We start from the raw sequence: 16736 nt of genomic DNA, 5'->3' as shown, positions 1-16736 counted from the left end.
CGTCATATCCAGAGGTTGGCTTTAAAAAATAGACACATGAGTGCTGCCAGCATTGCTGCAGAGGTTGAAGACGTGGAAGGTCAGCCTGTCAGTGCTCAGACCATACGCCGCACACTGCATCAACTCGGTCTGCATGGTCGTCATCCCAGAAGGAAGCTGACGCACAAGAAAGCCCGCAAACAGTTTGCTGAAGACAGGCAGTCCAAGAACATGGATTACTGGAATGCCCTGTGGTCTGACGAGACCAAGATAAACTTGTTTGGCTCAGATGGTGTCCAGCATGTGTGGCGGCGCCCTGGTGAGAAGTACCAAGACAACTGTATCTTGCCTACAGTCAAGCATGGTGGTGGTAGCATCATGGTCTTGGGCTGCATGAGTGTTGCTGGCACTGGGGAGCTGCAGTTCATTGAGGGAAACATGAATTCCAACATGTACTGTGACATTCTGAAACAGATCATGATCCCCTCCCTTCAAAAACTGGGCCTCATGGCAGTTTTCCAACAGTATAACGACCCGAAACACAACCTCCAAGATGACAACTGCCTTGCTGAGGAAACTGAAGGTAAAGGTGATGGACTAAACCCAATTGAGCACCTGTGGCGCATCCTCAAGTGGAAGGTGGAGGAGTTCAAGGTGTCTAACATCCACCAGCTCCGTGATGTCATCATGGAGGAGTGGAAGAGGATTCCAGTAGCAACCTGTGCAGCTCTGGTGAATTCCATGCCCAGGAGGGTTAAGGCAGTGCTGGATAATAATGGTGGTCACACAAAATATTGACACTTTGGGCACAATTTGGACATGTTCACTGTGGGGTGTACTCACTTATGTTGCCAGCCATTTAGACATTAATGGCTGTGTGTTGAGTTATTTTCAGAAGACAGTAAATCTACACTGCTATACAAGTTGTACACTGACTACTCTAAGTTATATCCAAGATTCATGTCTATAGTGTTGTCCCATGAAAAGATATAATGAAATATTTGCAGAAATGTGAGGGGTGTACTCACTTTTGTGATACACTGTATATATATATATATATATATATATATATATATATATATATATATATACTGTATATATATATATATATATATATATATATATATATATATATATATATATATGTACAGTGGGGGAAATAAGTATTTGATCCCCTGCTGATTTTGTAAGTTTACCCCCTTACAAAGACTTGAACAGTCTATAATTGTTATGGAAGGTTTATTTTAACAGAGAGAGACAGAATATCAACAAAAAATCCAGGAAAAAAATATTAAATAAAAGTTATAAATTAATTTGTATTTAATTAAGGGAAATAAGTATTTGATCCCCTACCAACCAGCAAGAATTCTGACCCCCACAGACCGATTATGTGCACAAAAGGCAGACAAATTAGTCCTGTCCCTGTATAAAAGACTCCTGTCACAGAATCAGTTTCTTCCGTTCAAATCTCTCGACCACCATGGGCAAGACCAAAGAGCTATCAAAGGACGTCAGGGACAAGATTGTAGACCTGCACAAGGCTGGAATGGGCTACAAGACCATCAACAAGAAGCTTGGTGAGAAAGAGACCACTGTTGGTGCGATAATTCGAAAATGGAAGAAATACAAGATCACAATCACCCTCACTCTGGAGCTCCATGCAAGATCTCACCTGGTGGGGTAAGAATGATTCTGAGAAAGGTGAGGTCAGTCCAGAATTACACGGGAGGAGCTTGTCAATGATCTCAAGGGAGCTGGGAGCAGAGAAATGCTGTATATGACCCCAAGAACACCATCCCCACCGGGCATTTCTTTGCCTCCAAACACGGCGAGTGGAGTTGATGCCAAAGAGCTCAATTTTGGTCTCATCTGACCATATCACATTCTCCCAAGCTTTCTCTGAATCATTCAGGTGTTCATTGGCAAACTTCAGACGGGCCTGTACATGAGCCTTCCTGAGCAGAGGGACTTTGCGGGCACTGCAGGATCTCAATCCATTACGGCGAAGTGTGTTACTAATGGTTTTCTTGGTGACTGTGCTCCCAGCTCCCTTGAGATCATTGACAAGCTCCTCCCGTGTAATTCTGGACTGACCTCACCTTTCTCAGAATCATTCTTACCCCACCAGGTGAGATCTTGCATGGAGCTCCAGAGTGAGGGTGATTGACTGTGATCTTGTATTTCTTCCATTTTCTAATTATCGCACCAACAGTGGTCTCCTTCTCACCAAGCTTCTTGCTGATGGTCTTGTAGCCCATTCCAGCCTTGTGCAGGTCTACAATCTTGTCCCTGACGTCCTTTGATAGCTCTTTGGTCTTGCCCATGGTGGTCGAGAGATTTGAACGGAAGAAACTGATTCTGTGACAGGAGTCTTTTATACAGGGACAGGACTAATTTGTGTGCCTTTTGTGCACATAATCGGTCTGTGGGGGTCAGAATTCTTGCTGGTTGGTAGGGGATCAAATACTTATTTCCCTTAATTAAATACAAATTAATTTATAACTTTTATTAAATTTTTTTTTTCTGGATTTTTTGTTGATATTCTGTCTCTCTCTGTTAAAATAAACCTTCCATAAAAATTATAGACTGTTCAAGTCTTTGTAAGGGGGTAAACTTACAAAATCAGCAGGGGATCAAATACTTATTTCCCCCACTGTATATATGTATATGTATATACAGTATATATATATATATATATATATATATATATTTATATATATATTTATATATATATATATATATATATATATATATATATATATATATATATATATATATATATATATATATATATATATATATATATATATATATATATATATACTGTATATGTGTGTGTGTGTGTGTGTGTGTGTGTGTGTGTGTTTTGCATTGTACATACTGTCCCAGCTTTTATGGATTTAAGGTGTGTGGCTAAACTAATTCTGTAATAGTTTTGTTGAAAACAACTGTGGTATACGTAAGTCTGATTATTGTTTTGTTAAATGTCAAGACTGTACATGAATTACAGTTTTTACAGTAGCACAATACATAAAAAATACCCATTATAATCGGATGTGGACATCCCACTGTGTCTTATGATAAAAATTTTAATTTTGGATTTTTCATTTTGTTTAGTAAGGACAAGTTTTATTATTATTATTTTATATTTATTGTATTTTTTTAACTGACAGCTTTGTGATTTGCTCACACCACTGAAATTTCTTGCAGCTGCACAGCTGGTTTCAAGAACCAGCGCTGTGATGAGCTGGCCAACCCCTGTGATTACTACTGTCAGAATGATGGGATATGCACAATAACATCCTTTAACAAACCCCGCTGCAAGTAGGTCCCCATCAGCACCTTTCTTCCACCTTCCCACTCAGCGCTTCCATCTCCAGCCTGCTTCATTCTGCTTAGCATTTGCCGTCCCTCATGCATAAACCCAAGCACAGACATGGCATTTTGTCTTAGGCCCATAGTCACTATGCCTATATCATTCTGGAACATATAATCTACATATTCTCTAAATAAAATCATTCAGCTCCTCAGACAGTGTGGATGCACCCGTGCTCTTAGTGTCATACTGGCATATTATATGTAAGGTTAGCAATATCTTTGAATATAATTTTAAGTTAATGCACAACATAGATGTGATTGAATAGTATTTGCAGTATGAAAAGGGCAGTTAATTATATATAACCAAACCTTAGCATTTGGTGGGTCAATGGTGGGTAGTGGCTCACAACATTGTGTGAAACTTGCTCAGTTCATCAGCATGGCATGGATGACATGTATATGTGTAATGGTTACCATTGATGCAGATGCAGAAGCATGTGTCTCTCTAAAATATTGGGATTGTAGAGAGACACATGTTGCCATCTCCCAAGAAGTCCATGATTATTTCAGCAAGACGATGTCACAACAGCGTGACCTGCCTGCAGTCCATATCTGTCTCTTACTGAAAGTGTCTGGTGAAGCATAAAAAGGGAATCAGATGACAGTGACCATAGACTGTCGAGCAGCTGATGTCTAATATGAAGCAAGAATAGACAAAAAATCTACTTGCAAAACTGTAACAATTAGTGTCCTCAGTTCCTAAATTATTAAAAAGTCTCAGTAGGAAAGGTGATGGAACATAGGGGTAAACATGCCTCTGTCCCAAGTTTGTGGAATGTGTTGCAGGCATCAAAATCTAAATGAGTAAATGAGTAAAACACGCTAGCACACCAGAGCTGATATTTCAAACTTGTTGGTTTGAAACTCAGCTCTGATATCCGGCTGGGCTGGGCGGCTACATAAACAACGATTGGCTGTTGTTCATACAGGGTGGGAGCTGGTTAGGAACTCCTCATAATTGAAGCAATTACGATCTCTGCTGGCTGATTGCATTGATCAGGGTGTGGCTCTCCGTACACAAAGCTGATCCGCATATGAACTTACCTAGTGCAGGTAAAAAGATGCAGTCGACTACTACTGCATACGTGTCAGAGGGGGCATGTGTCAGTCTCGCTCTCCTCAATCAGGGCGGGGATTGGCATCAGTAGAAAGGAAGCATATTTGAACTGGGTAATTGGATACGCTAAAAAGTCGGGAGAAAAAGGGGAGAAAATGCATAAACAAAAATATAAACATAACGTGTGAAAAACTAAAAGTGTTCATATTTACAAAATTCAATGAAACTGATCAGTAAAATTTTGGAAATCTACTTCATCAAATATATAAAGATTCAAGAAATTAACAAATCACATTCTTCTTTTTTATTGCATTTTACAAAACATTTTTTTCTTGGATTTTAAAATCCAGATGTTTTGTGTAGTAGTAGCAGTAGTGGCAATAGTAGTAGTAGGAGTTGCAGTAGTAGTAGGAGTTGCAGTAGTAGTAGAATGAGTAGTAGTAGTAGTGGCAATAGTAGTAGTAGTAGTAGTGGCAATAGTAGTAGAAGTGGCAATAGTAGTAGAATGAGTAGTAGTAGTAGTATAATGAGTAGTAGTAGTAGAAGTGGCAATAGTAGTAGAAGTGGCAATAGTAGTAGTAGTGGCAGTAGTAGTAGTAGGAGTTGCAATAGTAGTAGTGGCAATAGTAGTAGAAGTGGCAGTAGTAGTAGTAGTAGTAGTAGTAGAAGTGGCAGTAGTAGTAATAGTAGTAGTGGCAATAGTAGTAGTGGTAATAGTAGTAGAAGTGGCAATAGTAGTAGTAATAGTAGTAGTGGCAATAGTAGTAGTAGTAGAATGAGTAGTAGTAGTGTCAATAGTAGTAGTAGAATGAGTAGTAGTAGTGGCAATAGTAGTAGTAGTTGTTGTAGTAGAATGAGTAGTAGTAGAAGTGGCAATAGTAGTAGAATGAGCAGTAGTAGTAGAAGTGGCAATAGTATTAGTAGTAGAATGAGTAGTAGTAGTAGAAGTGGCAATAGTAGTAGTAGTAGTGGCAATAGTAGTAGTAGTAGTAGGAGTTGCAATAGTAGTAGTAGTAGTGGCAATAGTAGTAGAAGTAGCAGTAGTAGTAGTAGTAGTAGTGGCAATAGAAGTAGTAGTAGTAGTAGTAGTGGCAATAGTAGTAGTAGTGGCAATAGTAGTACCAGTAGTGGCAATAGTAGTAGAAGTGGCAGTAGTAGTAGTAGTGGCAAAAGTAGTAGAAGTAGTAGAAGTGGCAGTAGTAGTAGTACTAGTGGCAATAGTAGGAGAAGTAGAAGTGGCAGTAGTAGTAGTAGTAGTGGCAATTGTAGTAGAAGTGGTAGTAGTAGTAGTAGTAGTGGCAATAGTAGTAGTAGTAGTAGAAGTGGCAGTAGTAGTAGTGGCAATAGTAGTGGAAGTGGCAGTAGTAGTAGTAGAAGTGGCAGTAGTAGTAGTAGTGGCAAAAGTAGTAGAAGTTGAAGTGGCAGTAGTAGTAGTAGTGGCAATAGTAGTAGAAGTAGAAGTGGTAGTAGTAGTAGTAGTGGCAATAGTAGAAGTAGTAGTAGTGGCAATAGTAGTAGTATTAGTAGTGGCAAAATTGGTAGTAGTAGTGGCAATAATAGTAATAGTGGCAATAATAGAAGTAGCAGTGGCAGTAGTAGTAGTGGCAATAATAGTAGTAGTAGAAGTGGCAGTAGTAGTAGTGGCAGTAGTAGTAGTAGAAGTGGCAGTAGTAGTGGCAGTAGTAGTAGTAGAAGTGGCAGTAGTAGTAGTGGTAATAGTAGTAGAAGTTGAAGTGGCAGTAGTAGTAGTAATAATAGTAGTGGCAATAGTAGTAGTAGAATGAGTAGTAGTAGTAGTGGCAATAGTAGTAGTGGCAATAGTAGTAGTAGAATGAGTAGTAGTAGTAGAATGAGTAGTAGTAGTAGTAGTGGCAATAGTAGTAGTAGTAGAAGTGGCAATAGTAGTGGTAGTAGAATGAGTAGTAGTAGTAGAAGTGGCAATAGTATTAGTAGTAGAATGAGTAGTAGTACTAGAAGTGGCAATAGTAGTAGTAGTAGTGGCAATAGTAGTAGTAGGAGTTTCAGTAGTAGTAGAATTAGTAGGAAAAGTGGCAATAGTAGTAGAATGAGTAGTAGTGGCAATAGTAGTTGTAGTAGAAGTGGCGATAATAGTGATAGTGGCAGTAGTAGTAGTAATAGTAGTAGTGGCAATAGTAGTAGTGGCAATAGTAGTAGAATGAGTAATAGTAGTAGTGGCAAAATTAGTAGTGGCAATAGTAGTAGTAGTAGAATTAGTAGTTGTAGTGGCAATAGTAGTAGTAGTTGTGGCAGTAGTAGTAGAATGAGTAGTAGTAGTAGAAGTGTCAATAGTAGTAGTAGTAGAAGTGGCAGTAGTAGTAGTAGTGGCAATAGTAGTAGAAGTGGCAGTAGTAGTAGTAGAAGTGGCAATAGTAGTAGTAGTAGTAGTAGTGGCAATAGTAGTAGAAGTAGAAGTGGCAGTAATAGTAGTAGTAGTAGTGGCAATAGTAGTAGAAGTAGAAGTGGTAGTAGTAGTAGTAGTAGTAGTGGCAATAGTAGAAGTAGTAGTAGTGGCAATAGTAGTAGTATTAGTAGTGGCAAAATTGGTAGTAGTAGTGGCAATAATAGTAATAGTGGCAATAATAGAAGTAGCAGTGGCAGTAGTAGTAGTGGCAATAATAGTAGTAGTAGAAGTGGCAGTAGTAGTAGTGGCAGTAGTAGTAGTAGTGGCAGTAGTAGTAGTAGAAGTGGCAGTAGTAGTGGCAGTAGTAATAGTAGTAGTGGCAATAGTAGTAGTGGTAATAGTAGTAGAAGTTGAAGTGGCAGTAGTAGTAGTAATAATAGTAGTGGCAATAGTAGTAGTGGCAATAGTAGTAGTAGAATGAGTAGTAGTAGTAGTGGCAATAGTAGTAGTGGCAATAGTAGTAGTAGAATGAGTAGTAGTAGTAGAATGAGTAGTAGTAGTAGTAGTAGTGGCAATAGTAGTGGTAGTAGAATGAGTGGTAGTAGTAGAAGTGGCAATAGTATTAGTAGTAGAATGAGTAGTAGTACTAGAAGTGGCAATAGTAGTAGTAGTAGTGGCAATAGTAGTAGTAGGAGTTTCAGTAGTAGTAGAATTAGTAGTAGAAGTGGCAATAGTAGTAGAATGAGTAGTAGTTGTAGTAGAAGTGGCAATAGTAGTAGTAGTGGCAATAGTAGTTGTAGTAGAAGTGGCGATAATAGTAGTAGTGGCAGTAGTAGTAGTAATAGTAGTTGTGGCAATAGTAGTAGTGGCAATAGTAGTAGAATGAGTAATAGTAGTAGTGGCAAAATTAGTAGTGGCAATAGTAGTAGTAGTAGAATTAGTAGTTGTAGTGGCAATAGTAGTAGTAGTTGTGGCAGTAGTAGTAGAATGAGTAGTAGTAGTAGAAGTGGCAATAGTAGTAGTAGTAGAAGTGGCAGTAGTAGTGGCAATAGTAGTAGAAGTGGCAGTAGTAGTAGTAGAAGTGGCAATAGTAGTAGTAGTAGAAGTGGCAGTAGTAGTAGTGGCAGTAGTAGTAGTAGAAGTGGCAGTAGTAGTGGCAGTAGTAATAGTAGTAGTGGCAATAGTAGTAGTGGTAATAGTAGTAGAAGTTGAAGTGGCAGTAGTAGTAGTAATAATAGTAGTGGCAATAGTAGTAGTGGCAATAGTAGTAGTAGAATGAGTAGTAGTAGTAGTGGCAATAGTAGTAGTGGCAATAGTAGTAGTAGAATGAGTAGTAGTAGTAGAATGAGTAGTAGTAGTAGTAGTAGTGGCAATAGTAGTGGTAGTAGAATGAGTGGTAGTAGTAGAAGTGGCAATAGTATTAGTAGTAGAATGAGTAGTAGTACTAGAAGTGGCAATAGTAGTAGTAGTAGTGGCAATAGTAGTAGTAGGAGTTTCAGTAGTAGTAGAATTAGTAGTAGAAGTGGCAATAGTAGTAGAATGAGTAGTAGTTGTAGTAGAAGTGGCAATAGTAGTAGTAGTGGCAATAGTAGTTGTAGTAGAAGTGGCGATAATAGTAGTAGTGGCAGTAGTAGTAGTAATAGTAGTTGTGGCAATAGTAGTAGTGGCAATAGTAGTAGAATGAGTAATAGTAGTAGTGGCAAAATTAGTAGTGGCAATAGTAGTAGTAGTAGAATTAGTAGTTGTAGTGGCAATAGTAGTAGTAGTTGTGGCAGTAGTAGTAGAATGAGTAGTAGTAGTAGAAGTGGCAATAGTAGTAGTAGTAGAAGTGGCAGTAGTAGTGGCAATAGTAGTAGAAGTGGCAGTAGTAGTAGTAGAAGTGGCAATAGTAGTAGTAGTAGTAGTGGCAATAGTAGTAGAAGTGGCAATGGTAGTAGTAGTAGAAGTGGCAATAGTAGTAGTAGTAGTGGCAATAGTAGCAGTATTATTAGTGGCAATAGTAGTAGTAGAAGTGGCAATAATTGTAGTAGTAGAAGTGGCAGTAGTAGTAGTGGCAGTAGTAGTAATAGTAGTAGTGGCAATAGTAGTAGTGGTAATAGTAGTAGAAGTTGAAGTGGCAGTAGTAGTAGTAATAGTAGTAGTGGCAATAGTAGTAGTAGTACAGTAGAATGAGTAGTAGTAGTAGTGGCAATAGTAGTAGTAGAATGAGTAGTAGTAGTATAATGAGTAGTAGTAGTGGCAATAGTAGTAGTAGTAGAAGTGGCAATAGTAGTGGTAGTAGAATGAGTAGTAGTAGTAGAAGTGGCAATAGTATTAGTAGTAGAATGAGTAGTAGTACTAGAAGTGGCAATAGTAGTAGTAGGAGTTTCAGTAGTAGTAGAATTAGTAGTAGAAGTGGCAATAGTAGTAGAATGAGTAGTAGTTGTAGTAGAAGTGGCAATAGTAGTAGTAGTGGCAGTAGTAGTAGTAGAAGTGGCAATAGTAGTAGTAGTAGAAGTGGCAATAGTAGTAGTAGTAGTAGTAGTGGCAATAGTAGTAGAAGTGGCAATGGTAGTAGTAGTAGAAGTGGCAATAGTAGTAGTAGTAGTGGCAATAGTAGCAGTATTAGTAGTGGCAATAGTAGCAGTATTAGTAGTGGCAATAGTAGTAGTAGAAGTGGCAATAATTGTAGTAGTAGAAGTGGCAGTAGTAGTAGTGGCAGTAGTAGTAATAGTAGTAGTGGCAATAGTAGTAGTGGTAATAGTAGTAGAAGTTGAAGTGGCAGTAGTAGTAGAAGTTGAAGTGGCAGTAGTAGTAGTAATAGTAGTAGTGGCAATAGTAGTAGTAGTACAGTAGAATGAGTAGTAGTAGTAGTGGCAATAGTAGTAGTAGAATGAGTAGTAGTAGTATAATGAGTAGTAGTAGTGGCAATAGTAGTAGTAGTAGAAGTGGCAATAGTAGTGGTAGTAGAATGAGTAGTAGTAGTAGAAGTGGCAATAGTATTAGTAGTAGAATGAGTAGTAGTACTAGAAGTGGCAATAGTAGTAGTAGGAGTTTCAGTAGTAGTAGAATTAGTAGTAGAAGTGGCAATAGTAGTAGAATGAGTAGTAGTTGTAGTAGAAGTGGCAATAGTAGTAGTAGTGGCAATAGTAGTAGTAGTAGAAGTGGCAATAGTAGTGGTAGTAGAATGAGTAGTAGTAGTAGAAGTGGCAATAGTATTAGTAGTAGAATGAGTAGTAGTACTAGAAGTGGCAATAGTAGTAGTAGGAGTTTCAGTAGTAGTAGAATTAGTAGTAGAAGTGGCAATAGTAGTAAAATGAGTAGTAGTTGTAGTAGAAGTGGCGGTAGTAGTAGTAGTGGCAATAGTAGTAGAATGAGTAATAGTAGTAGTGGCAAAATTAGTAGTGGCAATAGTAGTAGTAGTAGAATTAGTAGTTGTAGTGGCAATAGTAGTAGTAGTTGTGGCAGTAGTAGTAGAATGAGTAGTAGTAGTAGAAGTGGCAGTAGTAGTAGTAGTGGCAATAGTAGTAGAAGTGGCAGTAGTAGTAGTAGAAGTGGCAGTAGTAGTAGTAGTAGAAGTGGCAATAGTAGTAGTAGTAGTAGTGGCAATAGTAGTAGAAGTGGCAATGGTAGTAGTAGTAGAAGTGGCAATAGTAGTAGTAGTAGTGGCAATAGTAGCAGTGGCAGTAGTAGTAGTAGTAGTGGCAAAAGTAGTAGTAGAAGTGGCAGTAGTAGTGAGAGTAGTAATAGTAGTAGTGGCAATAGTAGTAGTGATAATAGTAGTAGAAGTTGAAGTGGCAGTAGTAGTAGTAATAATAGTAGTGGCAATAGTAGTAGTAGTACAATGAGTAGTAGTAGTAGTGGCAATAGTAGTAGTGGCAATAGTAGTAGTAGAATGAGTAGTAGTAGTAGAATGAGTAGTAGTAGTAGTAGTGGCAATAGTAGTAGTAGTAGAAGTGGCAATAGTAGTAGTAGAATGAGTAGTAGTAGTGGAATGAGTAGTAGTAGTGGCAATAGTAGTAGTAGTAGAAGTGGCAATAGTAGTGGTAGTAGAATGAGTAGTAGAAGTGGCAATAGTATTAGTAGTAGAATGAGTAGTAGTACTAGAAGTGGCAATAGTAGGAGTTTCAGTAGTAGTAGAATTAGTAGTAGAAGTGGCAATAGTAGTAGAATGAGTAGTAGTTGTAGTAGAAGTGGCAATAGTAGTAGTAGTGGCAATAGTAGTTGTAGTAGAAGTGGCGATAATAGTAGTAGTGGCAGTAGTAGTAGTAGTGGCAATAGTATTAGAATGAGTAATAGTAGTAGTGGCAAAATTAGTAGTGGCAATAGTAGTAGTAGTAGAATTAGTAGTTGTAGTGGCAATAGTAGTAGTAGTTGTGGCAGTAGTAGTAGTAGAATGAGTAGTAGTAGTAGAAGTGGCAATAGTAGTAGAAGTGGCAGTAGTAGTAGTAGAAGTGGCAATAGTAGTAGTAGTAGTAGTAGTGGCAATAGTAGTAGAAGTGGCAATGGTAGTAGTAGTAGAAGTGGCAATAGTAGTAGTAGTAGTGGCAATAGTAGCAGTGGCAGTAGTAGTAGTGGCAATAGTAGTAGTAGAAGTGGCAGTAGTAGTGGCAGTAGTAATAGTAGTAGTGGCAATAGTAGTAGTGGTAATAGTAGTAGAAGTTGAAGTGGCAGTAGTAGTAGTAATAATAGTAGTGGCAATAGTAGTAGTGGCAGTAGTAGTAGTAGAATGAGTAGTAGTAGTAGTGGCAATAGTAGTAGTGGCAATAGTAGTAGTAGAATGAGTAGTAGTTGTGGCAGTAGTAGTAGTAGTAGAATTAGTAGTAGTAGAATGAGTAGTAGTAGAAGTGGCAATAGTTTTAGTAGTAGAATGAGTAGTAGTAGTAGTAGAAGTGGCAGTAGTAGTAGTAGTAGTGGTGGCAATAGTAGTAGAAGTAGAAGTGGCAGTAGTAGTAGTGGTGGCAATAGTAGTAGAAGTGGCAGTAGTAGTAGTAGTAGTGGTGGTGGCAATAGAAGTAGAAGTGGCAGTAGTAGTAGTAGTGGTGGCAATAGTCGTAGAAGTGGCAGTAGTAGTAGTAGTAGTGGCAATAGTAGTAGTAGTAGAATGAGTAGTAGTAGTGGCAATAGTAGTAGTAGTTGTGGTAGTAGTAGTAGTGCCAATAGTAGTACCAGTAGTAGTAGTAGTAGTGGTGGTGGCAATAGTAGTAGTGGTGGCAATAGTAGTAGAAGTAGAAGTGGCAGTAGTAGTAGTGGTGGCAATAGTAGTAGAAGTGGCAGTAGTAGTAGTAGTAGTGGTGGTGGCAATAGAAGTAGAAGTGGCAGTAGTAGTAGTAGTGGTGGCAATAGTAGTAGAAGTGGCAGTAGTAGTAGTAGTAGTGGTGGTGGCAATAGAAGTAGAAGTGGCAGTAGTAGTAGTAGTGGTGGCAATAGTCGTAGAAGTGGCAGTAGTAGTAGTAGTGGTGGCAATAGTAGTAGAAGTAGAAGTGGCAGTAGTAGTGGCAATAGTAGAAGTAGTAGTAGTGGCAATAGTAGTAGTATTAGTAGTGGCAAAATTGGTAGTAGTAGTGGCAATAATAGTAAAAGTGGCAATAATAGAAGTAGTAGTGGCAGTAGTAGTAGTAGAAGTGGCAATAGTAGTAGTAGTGGCAATAATAGTAGTAGTAGTAGTGGCAATAATAGTAGTTGTAGTAGTGGCAATAGTAGTAGTAGTAGTAGTAGTGGCAATAATAGTAGTAGTAGAAGTGGCAGTAGTAGTAGAAGTGGTAATAGTAGTAGTATAAAATGCACAAGACAGTAAATACAAAAGCATGTATTTAAATCTACCCTCATTAAAAGACATTCTGATTAACAAATCATATTCTCAGCTATTTAAATAATAATAGCCAAACGTGCTAATGTACTTTTTTAATTTATGGTATTAGACAGAATCTTTTATCCCCAGTAAGATAAGTGGCTACAAATTGAGACAATTAGCAGGTGTTCAAAATGTTGTTTTCATATACAGTGTATCACAAAAGTGAGTACACCCCTCACATTTCTGCAGATATTTAAGTATATCTTTTCATGGGACAACACTGACAAAATGACACTTTGACACAATGAAAAGTAGTCTGTGTGCAGCTTATATAACAGTGTAAATTTATTCTTCCCTCAAAATAACTCAATATACAGCCATTAATGTCTAAACCACAAGCAACAAAAGTGAGTACACCCCTTAGTGAAAGTTCCTGAAGTGTCAATATTTTGTGTGGCCACCATTATTTCCCAGAACTGCCTTAACTCTCCTGGGCATGGAGTTTACCAGAGCTTCACAGGTTGCCACTGGAATGCTTTTCCACTCCTCCATGACGACATCACGGAGCTGGCGGATATTCGAGACTTTGCGCTCCTCCACCTTCCGCTTGACGATGCCCCAAAGATGTTCTATTGGGTTTAGGTCTGGAGACATGCTTGGCCAATCCATCACCTTTACCCTCAGCCTCTTCAATAAAGCAGTGGTCGTCTTAGAGGTGTGTTTGGGGTCGTTATCATGCTGGAACACTGCCCTGCGACCCAGTTTCCGGAGGGAGGGGATCATGCTCTGCTTCAGTATTTCACAGTACATATTGGAGTTCATGTGTCCCTCAATGAAATGTAACTCCCCAACACCTGCTGCACTCATGCAGCCCCAGACCATGGCATTCCCACCACCATGCTTGACTGTAGGCATGACACACTTATCTTTGTACTCCTCACCTGATTGCCGCCACACATGCTTGAGACCATCTGAACCAAACAAATTAATCTTGGTCTCATCAGACCATAGGACATGGTTCCAGTAATCCATGTCCTTTGTTGACATGTCTTCAGCAAACTGTTTGCGGGCTTTCTTGTGTAGAGACTTCAGAAGAGGCTTCCTTCTGGGGTGACAGCCATGCAGACCAATTTGATGTAGTGTGCGGCGTATGGTCTGAGCACTGACAGGCTGACCCCCCACGTTTTCAATCTCTGCAGCAATGCTGACAGCACTCCTGCGCCTATCTTTCAAAGACAGCAGTTGGATGTGACGCTGAGTACGTGCACTCAGCTTCTTTGGACGACCAACGCGAGGTCTGTTCTGAGTGGACCCTGCTCTTTTAAAACGCTGGATGATCTTGGCCACTGTGCTGCAGCTCAGTTTCAGGGTGTTGGCAATCTTCTTGTAGCCTTGGCCATCTTCATGTAGCGCAACAATTCATCTTTTAAGATCCTCAGAGAGTTCTTTGCCATGAGGTGCCATGTTGGAACTTTCAGTGACCAGTATGAGAGAGTGTGAGAGCTGTACTACTAAATTGAACACGCCTGCTCCCTATGCACACCTGAGACCTAGTAACACTAACAAATCACATGACATTTTGGAGGGAAAATGACAAGCAGTGCTCAATTTGGACATTTAGGGGTGTAGTCTCTTAGGGGTGTACTCACTTTTGTTGCCGGTAGTTTAGACATTAATGGCTGTATACTGAGTTTTTTTGAGAGAAGAATAAATGTACACTGTTATATAAGCTGCACACAGACTACTTTTCATTGTGTCAAAGTGTCATTTTGTCAGTGTTGTCCCATGAAAAGATATACTTAAATATCTGCAGAAATGTGAGGGGTGTACTCACTTTTGTGATACACTGTATAATCATATATTTAAAAGAATCTTAATTGGTAGAATTAACATATACAAGTACAAGTACATGGTATGCTCAATAATTCATGTTAACAAAATTAACATGCTAATAAATTAACAGGTCTGGGTCCTTTCTGTGTGGAGTTTGCATGTTCTCCCCATGTCTGGTTGGGTTTCCTCTGGGTGCTCCGGTTTACTCCCACAGTCCAAAGACATGCAAGTGAAGTAAACTGGAGATACGAAATTGTCCATGACTGTGTTTAACATTAAAGACTTGAAAATGAAATGATGAACCTTGTGTACTGACGAACTACCTGTCATGTCAAGAATGTAACCAAAGTGTGTAAAAACATGAGGTTAAAATAACTAAATAAATAAATGTAATTTTATTATATTTTATTAGGATTTTAATGTAATACTTTTACACACTTTAGTTACATTCTTGACAGGACATGTAATTACAGACACAAGATTGATCAGTTCAAGTTTTAATGTCAAACAGTCATGGACAATTTTGTATCTCCACTTTTACCCACCAAGCCACCGCCCCTTTTAGAATCATGTTGTTTTGGGTTACTTTATATAATAAATTTAGTTTTTTAGATCAAATAAAATGTCTGGTACATTAAACACTACTTTAGTGGGCCGCTCAGGTGGCGCAGCGGTAAAAACACACGCTGGAACCAGAGCTGGGATCTCGAATATATTGTATCGAATCTCAGCTCTGCCTGCCGGCTAAGGCTGAGCAGCCACATGAACAACGATTGGCCTGTTGTTCAGATATGGGTGGGACTAAGCCGGATGGGGTCTCGATCTCATAACTAATGCAATTACGACCTCTGCTGGCTGATTGATGGCGCCTGCACAGAGATGAGAAAAGAGTGCTCTCAGGGTGTGTCCTCTCCGTACACAACGCTGAGCTGCACTGCACTCGTCAAAGTGTAGGTGATAAGATGCACACGTGTCGGAGGGGGCGTGGGTTAGCTTCGTTCTCCTCAATCAGAGCAGGGATTGGCATTGGTAGAGAGGAAGCATGACGTAATCGGGCAATTGGACACACTAAAAGTGAGAAATAATTATTTTAGTATTTATAAGTTTAATTAAACAGCTTATTTTGTTCATAACCACTCTCATAAAACTCAGTCAGAGGTTCTGCTCTACACACATACATACATGTCACCCATTTAACTCAAAGTAAAAGTGAAACAGCCTTGTCCTTGTGTGATCTGTTCCACTTATCATGCAGCATGTGTGGATTGATCTTTCTTCTCTTTGATTCTGACTTTTATCCATTTTCTGTGTGAATTGTCTCCAGGCTTCACTGTCTGTTCTAATCTTCCATATTTCTACCGAAGTGCTTAGAATGTTTAAACATCAGCTAATCTTTCTCGTGTGGCTGATTTTAATCAGGTGTTCAGCCAATTGGTCGGGGACACAGTGTGAACGGCCCGCCCCGAAGAGCAGCCGCTCCGACAACACACCGGGAGGTAAGAGAGCAAGAACAAGGTTTCCTCCTTCATTACTGCATACTCATGACTGATTAAAATCTGAGCCTGCTGCTTGTCATCTGCCTGCTTTCAGGGAGTATGTAGCAAGGGCATCAAAGCATGGATAAATATGATTTATGATTTAAAGATTCAGTGTAATCCCCAGCGGGTTTAAATCTGCTCTAAACCAATAAAACCAGCACTGATTTATCTGTAGGTTATTTGCAATATGCAGATATGTAGCACATGGCAATGTTTTTATTTATGTGTCTTTAAACAATGTCCTACAGAGCCATAAACACTGCTTCTTGGTTGGTGTGTAATTAAGGCATAGAAGCAATGCACTGTTTTGTCATGGCTACGTAATAAAACATATTAGGTAGCTTTTTAAATTAATATATGATAGGTGTACACAAAGGACAGAGAAATACAGACGCTGTTAGCAATTTAATAGCTTATCAAAACTATTTAGTATTTCCTTTATTATTGCCATTTTAATAAATAATAATAGTAATAGTGTATTTTCAATAAATAATAACTGGTTTTGGAAAGATAGCTTTCACCCTGACTACGCTTCTAAGAGCCAAATTGTGATGCCGCGATGACTGGGTCAGAGCATCTCCAAAACTGCAGCTCTTTTGGGGTTGTTACCGGTCTGCAGTGGTCAGTATCTATCAAAATTGGTCCAAGGAAGGAGCAGTGGTAAACCGGCAACAGGGTGGACAGGCCAAGGCTCATTCAAGGTTTAAGCAAAGGCTGGCCCTTGTGGTCTGATCCAACAGATGAGCTACTGTAGCTCAGATTGCTGAAGAAGTTAATATTGGTTCTGATAGAAAGGTGTCAGAATACACAGTGCAT

At 39.1% G+C, this 16736-nt stretch overlaps 1 protein-coding gene across 1 annotated transcript in view; it reads left to right on the top strand.

Annotated features, from left to right (window-relative positions):
• Window positions 1–16736, top strand: part of lrp1bb (low density lipoprotein receptor-related protein 1Bb) — a 488452-nt gene that overhangs the window by 458859 nt on the left and 12857 nt on the right. Inside the window, exons 87-88 of the mRNA XM_063005338.1 lie at window positions 3190–3303; window positions 15802–15878. Of these exons, the coding sequence (XP_062861408.1) occupies window positions 3190–3303; window positions 15802–15878 (191 nt within the window). The remainder of the gene's footprint in view (window positions 1–3189; window positions 3304–15801; window positions 15879–16736) is intronic.

Source organism: Trichomycterus rosablanca, chromosome 12, assembly GCF_030014385.1.
Source record: "Trichomycterus rosablanca isolate fTriRos1 chromosome 12, fTriRos1.hap1, whole genome shotgun sequence".
In the NCBI taxonomy this organism is placed as follows: Eukaryota; Metazoa; Chordata; class Actinopteri; order Siluriformes; family Trichomycteridae; genus Trichomycterus; species Trichomycterus rosablanca.
Note: the sequence above shows the minus strand (reverse complement) of the source record. Positions and strands in the feature narration are given on the sequence as shown.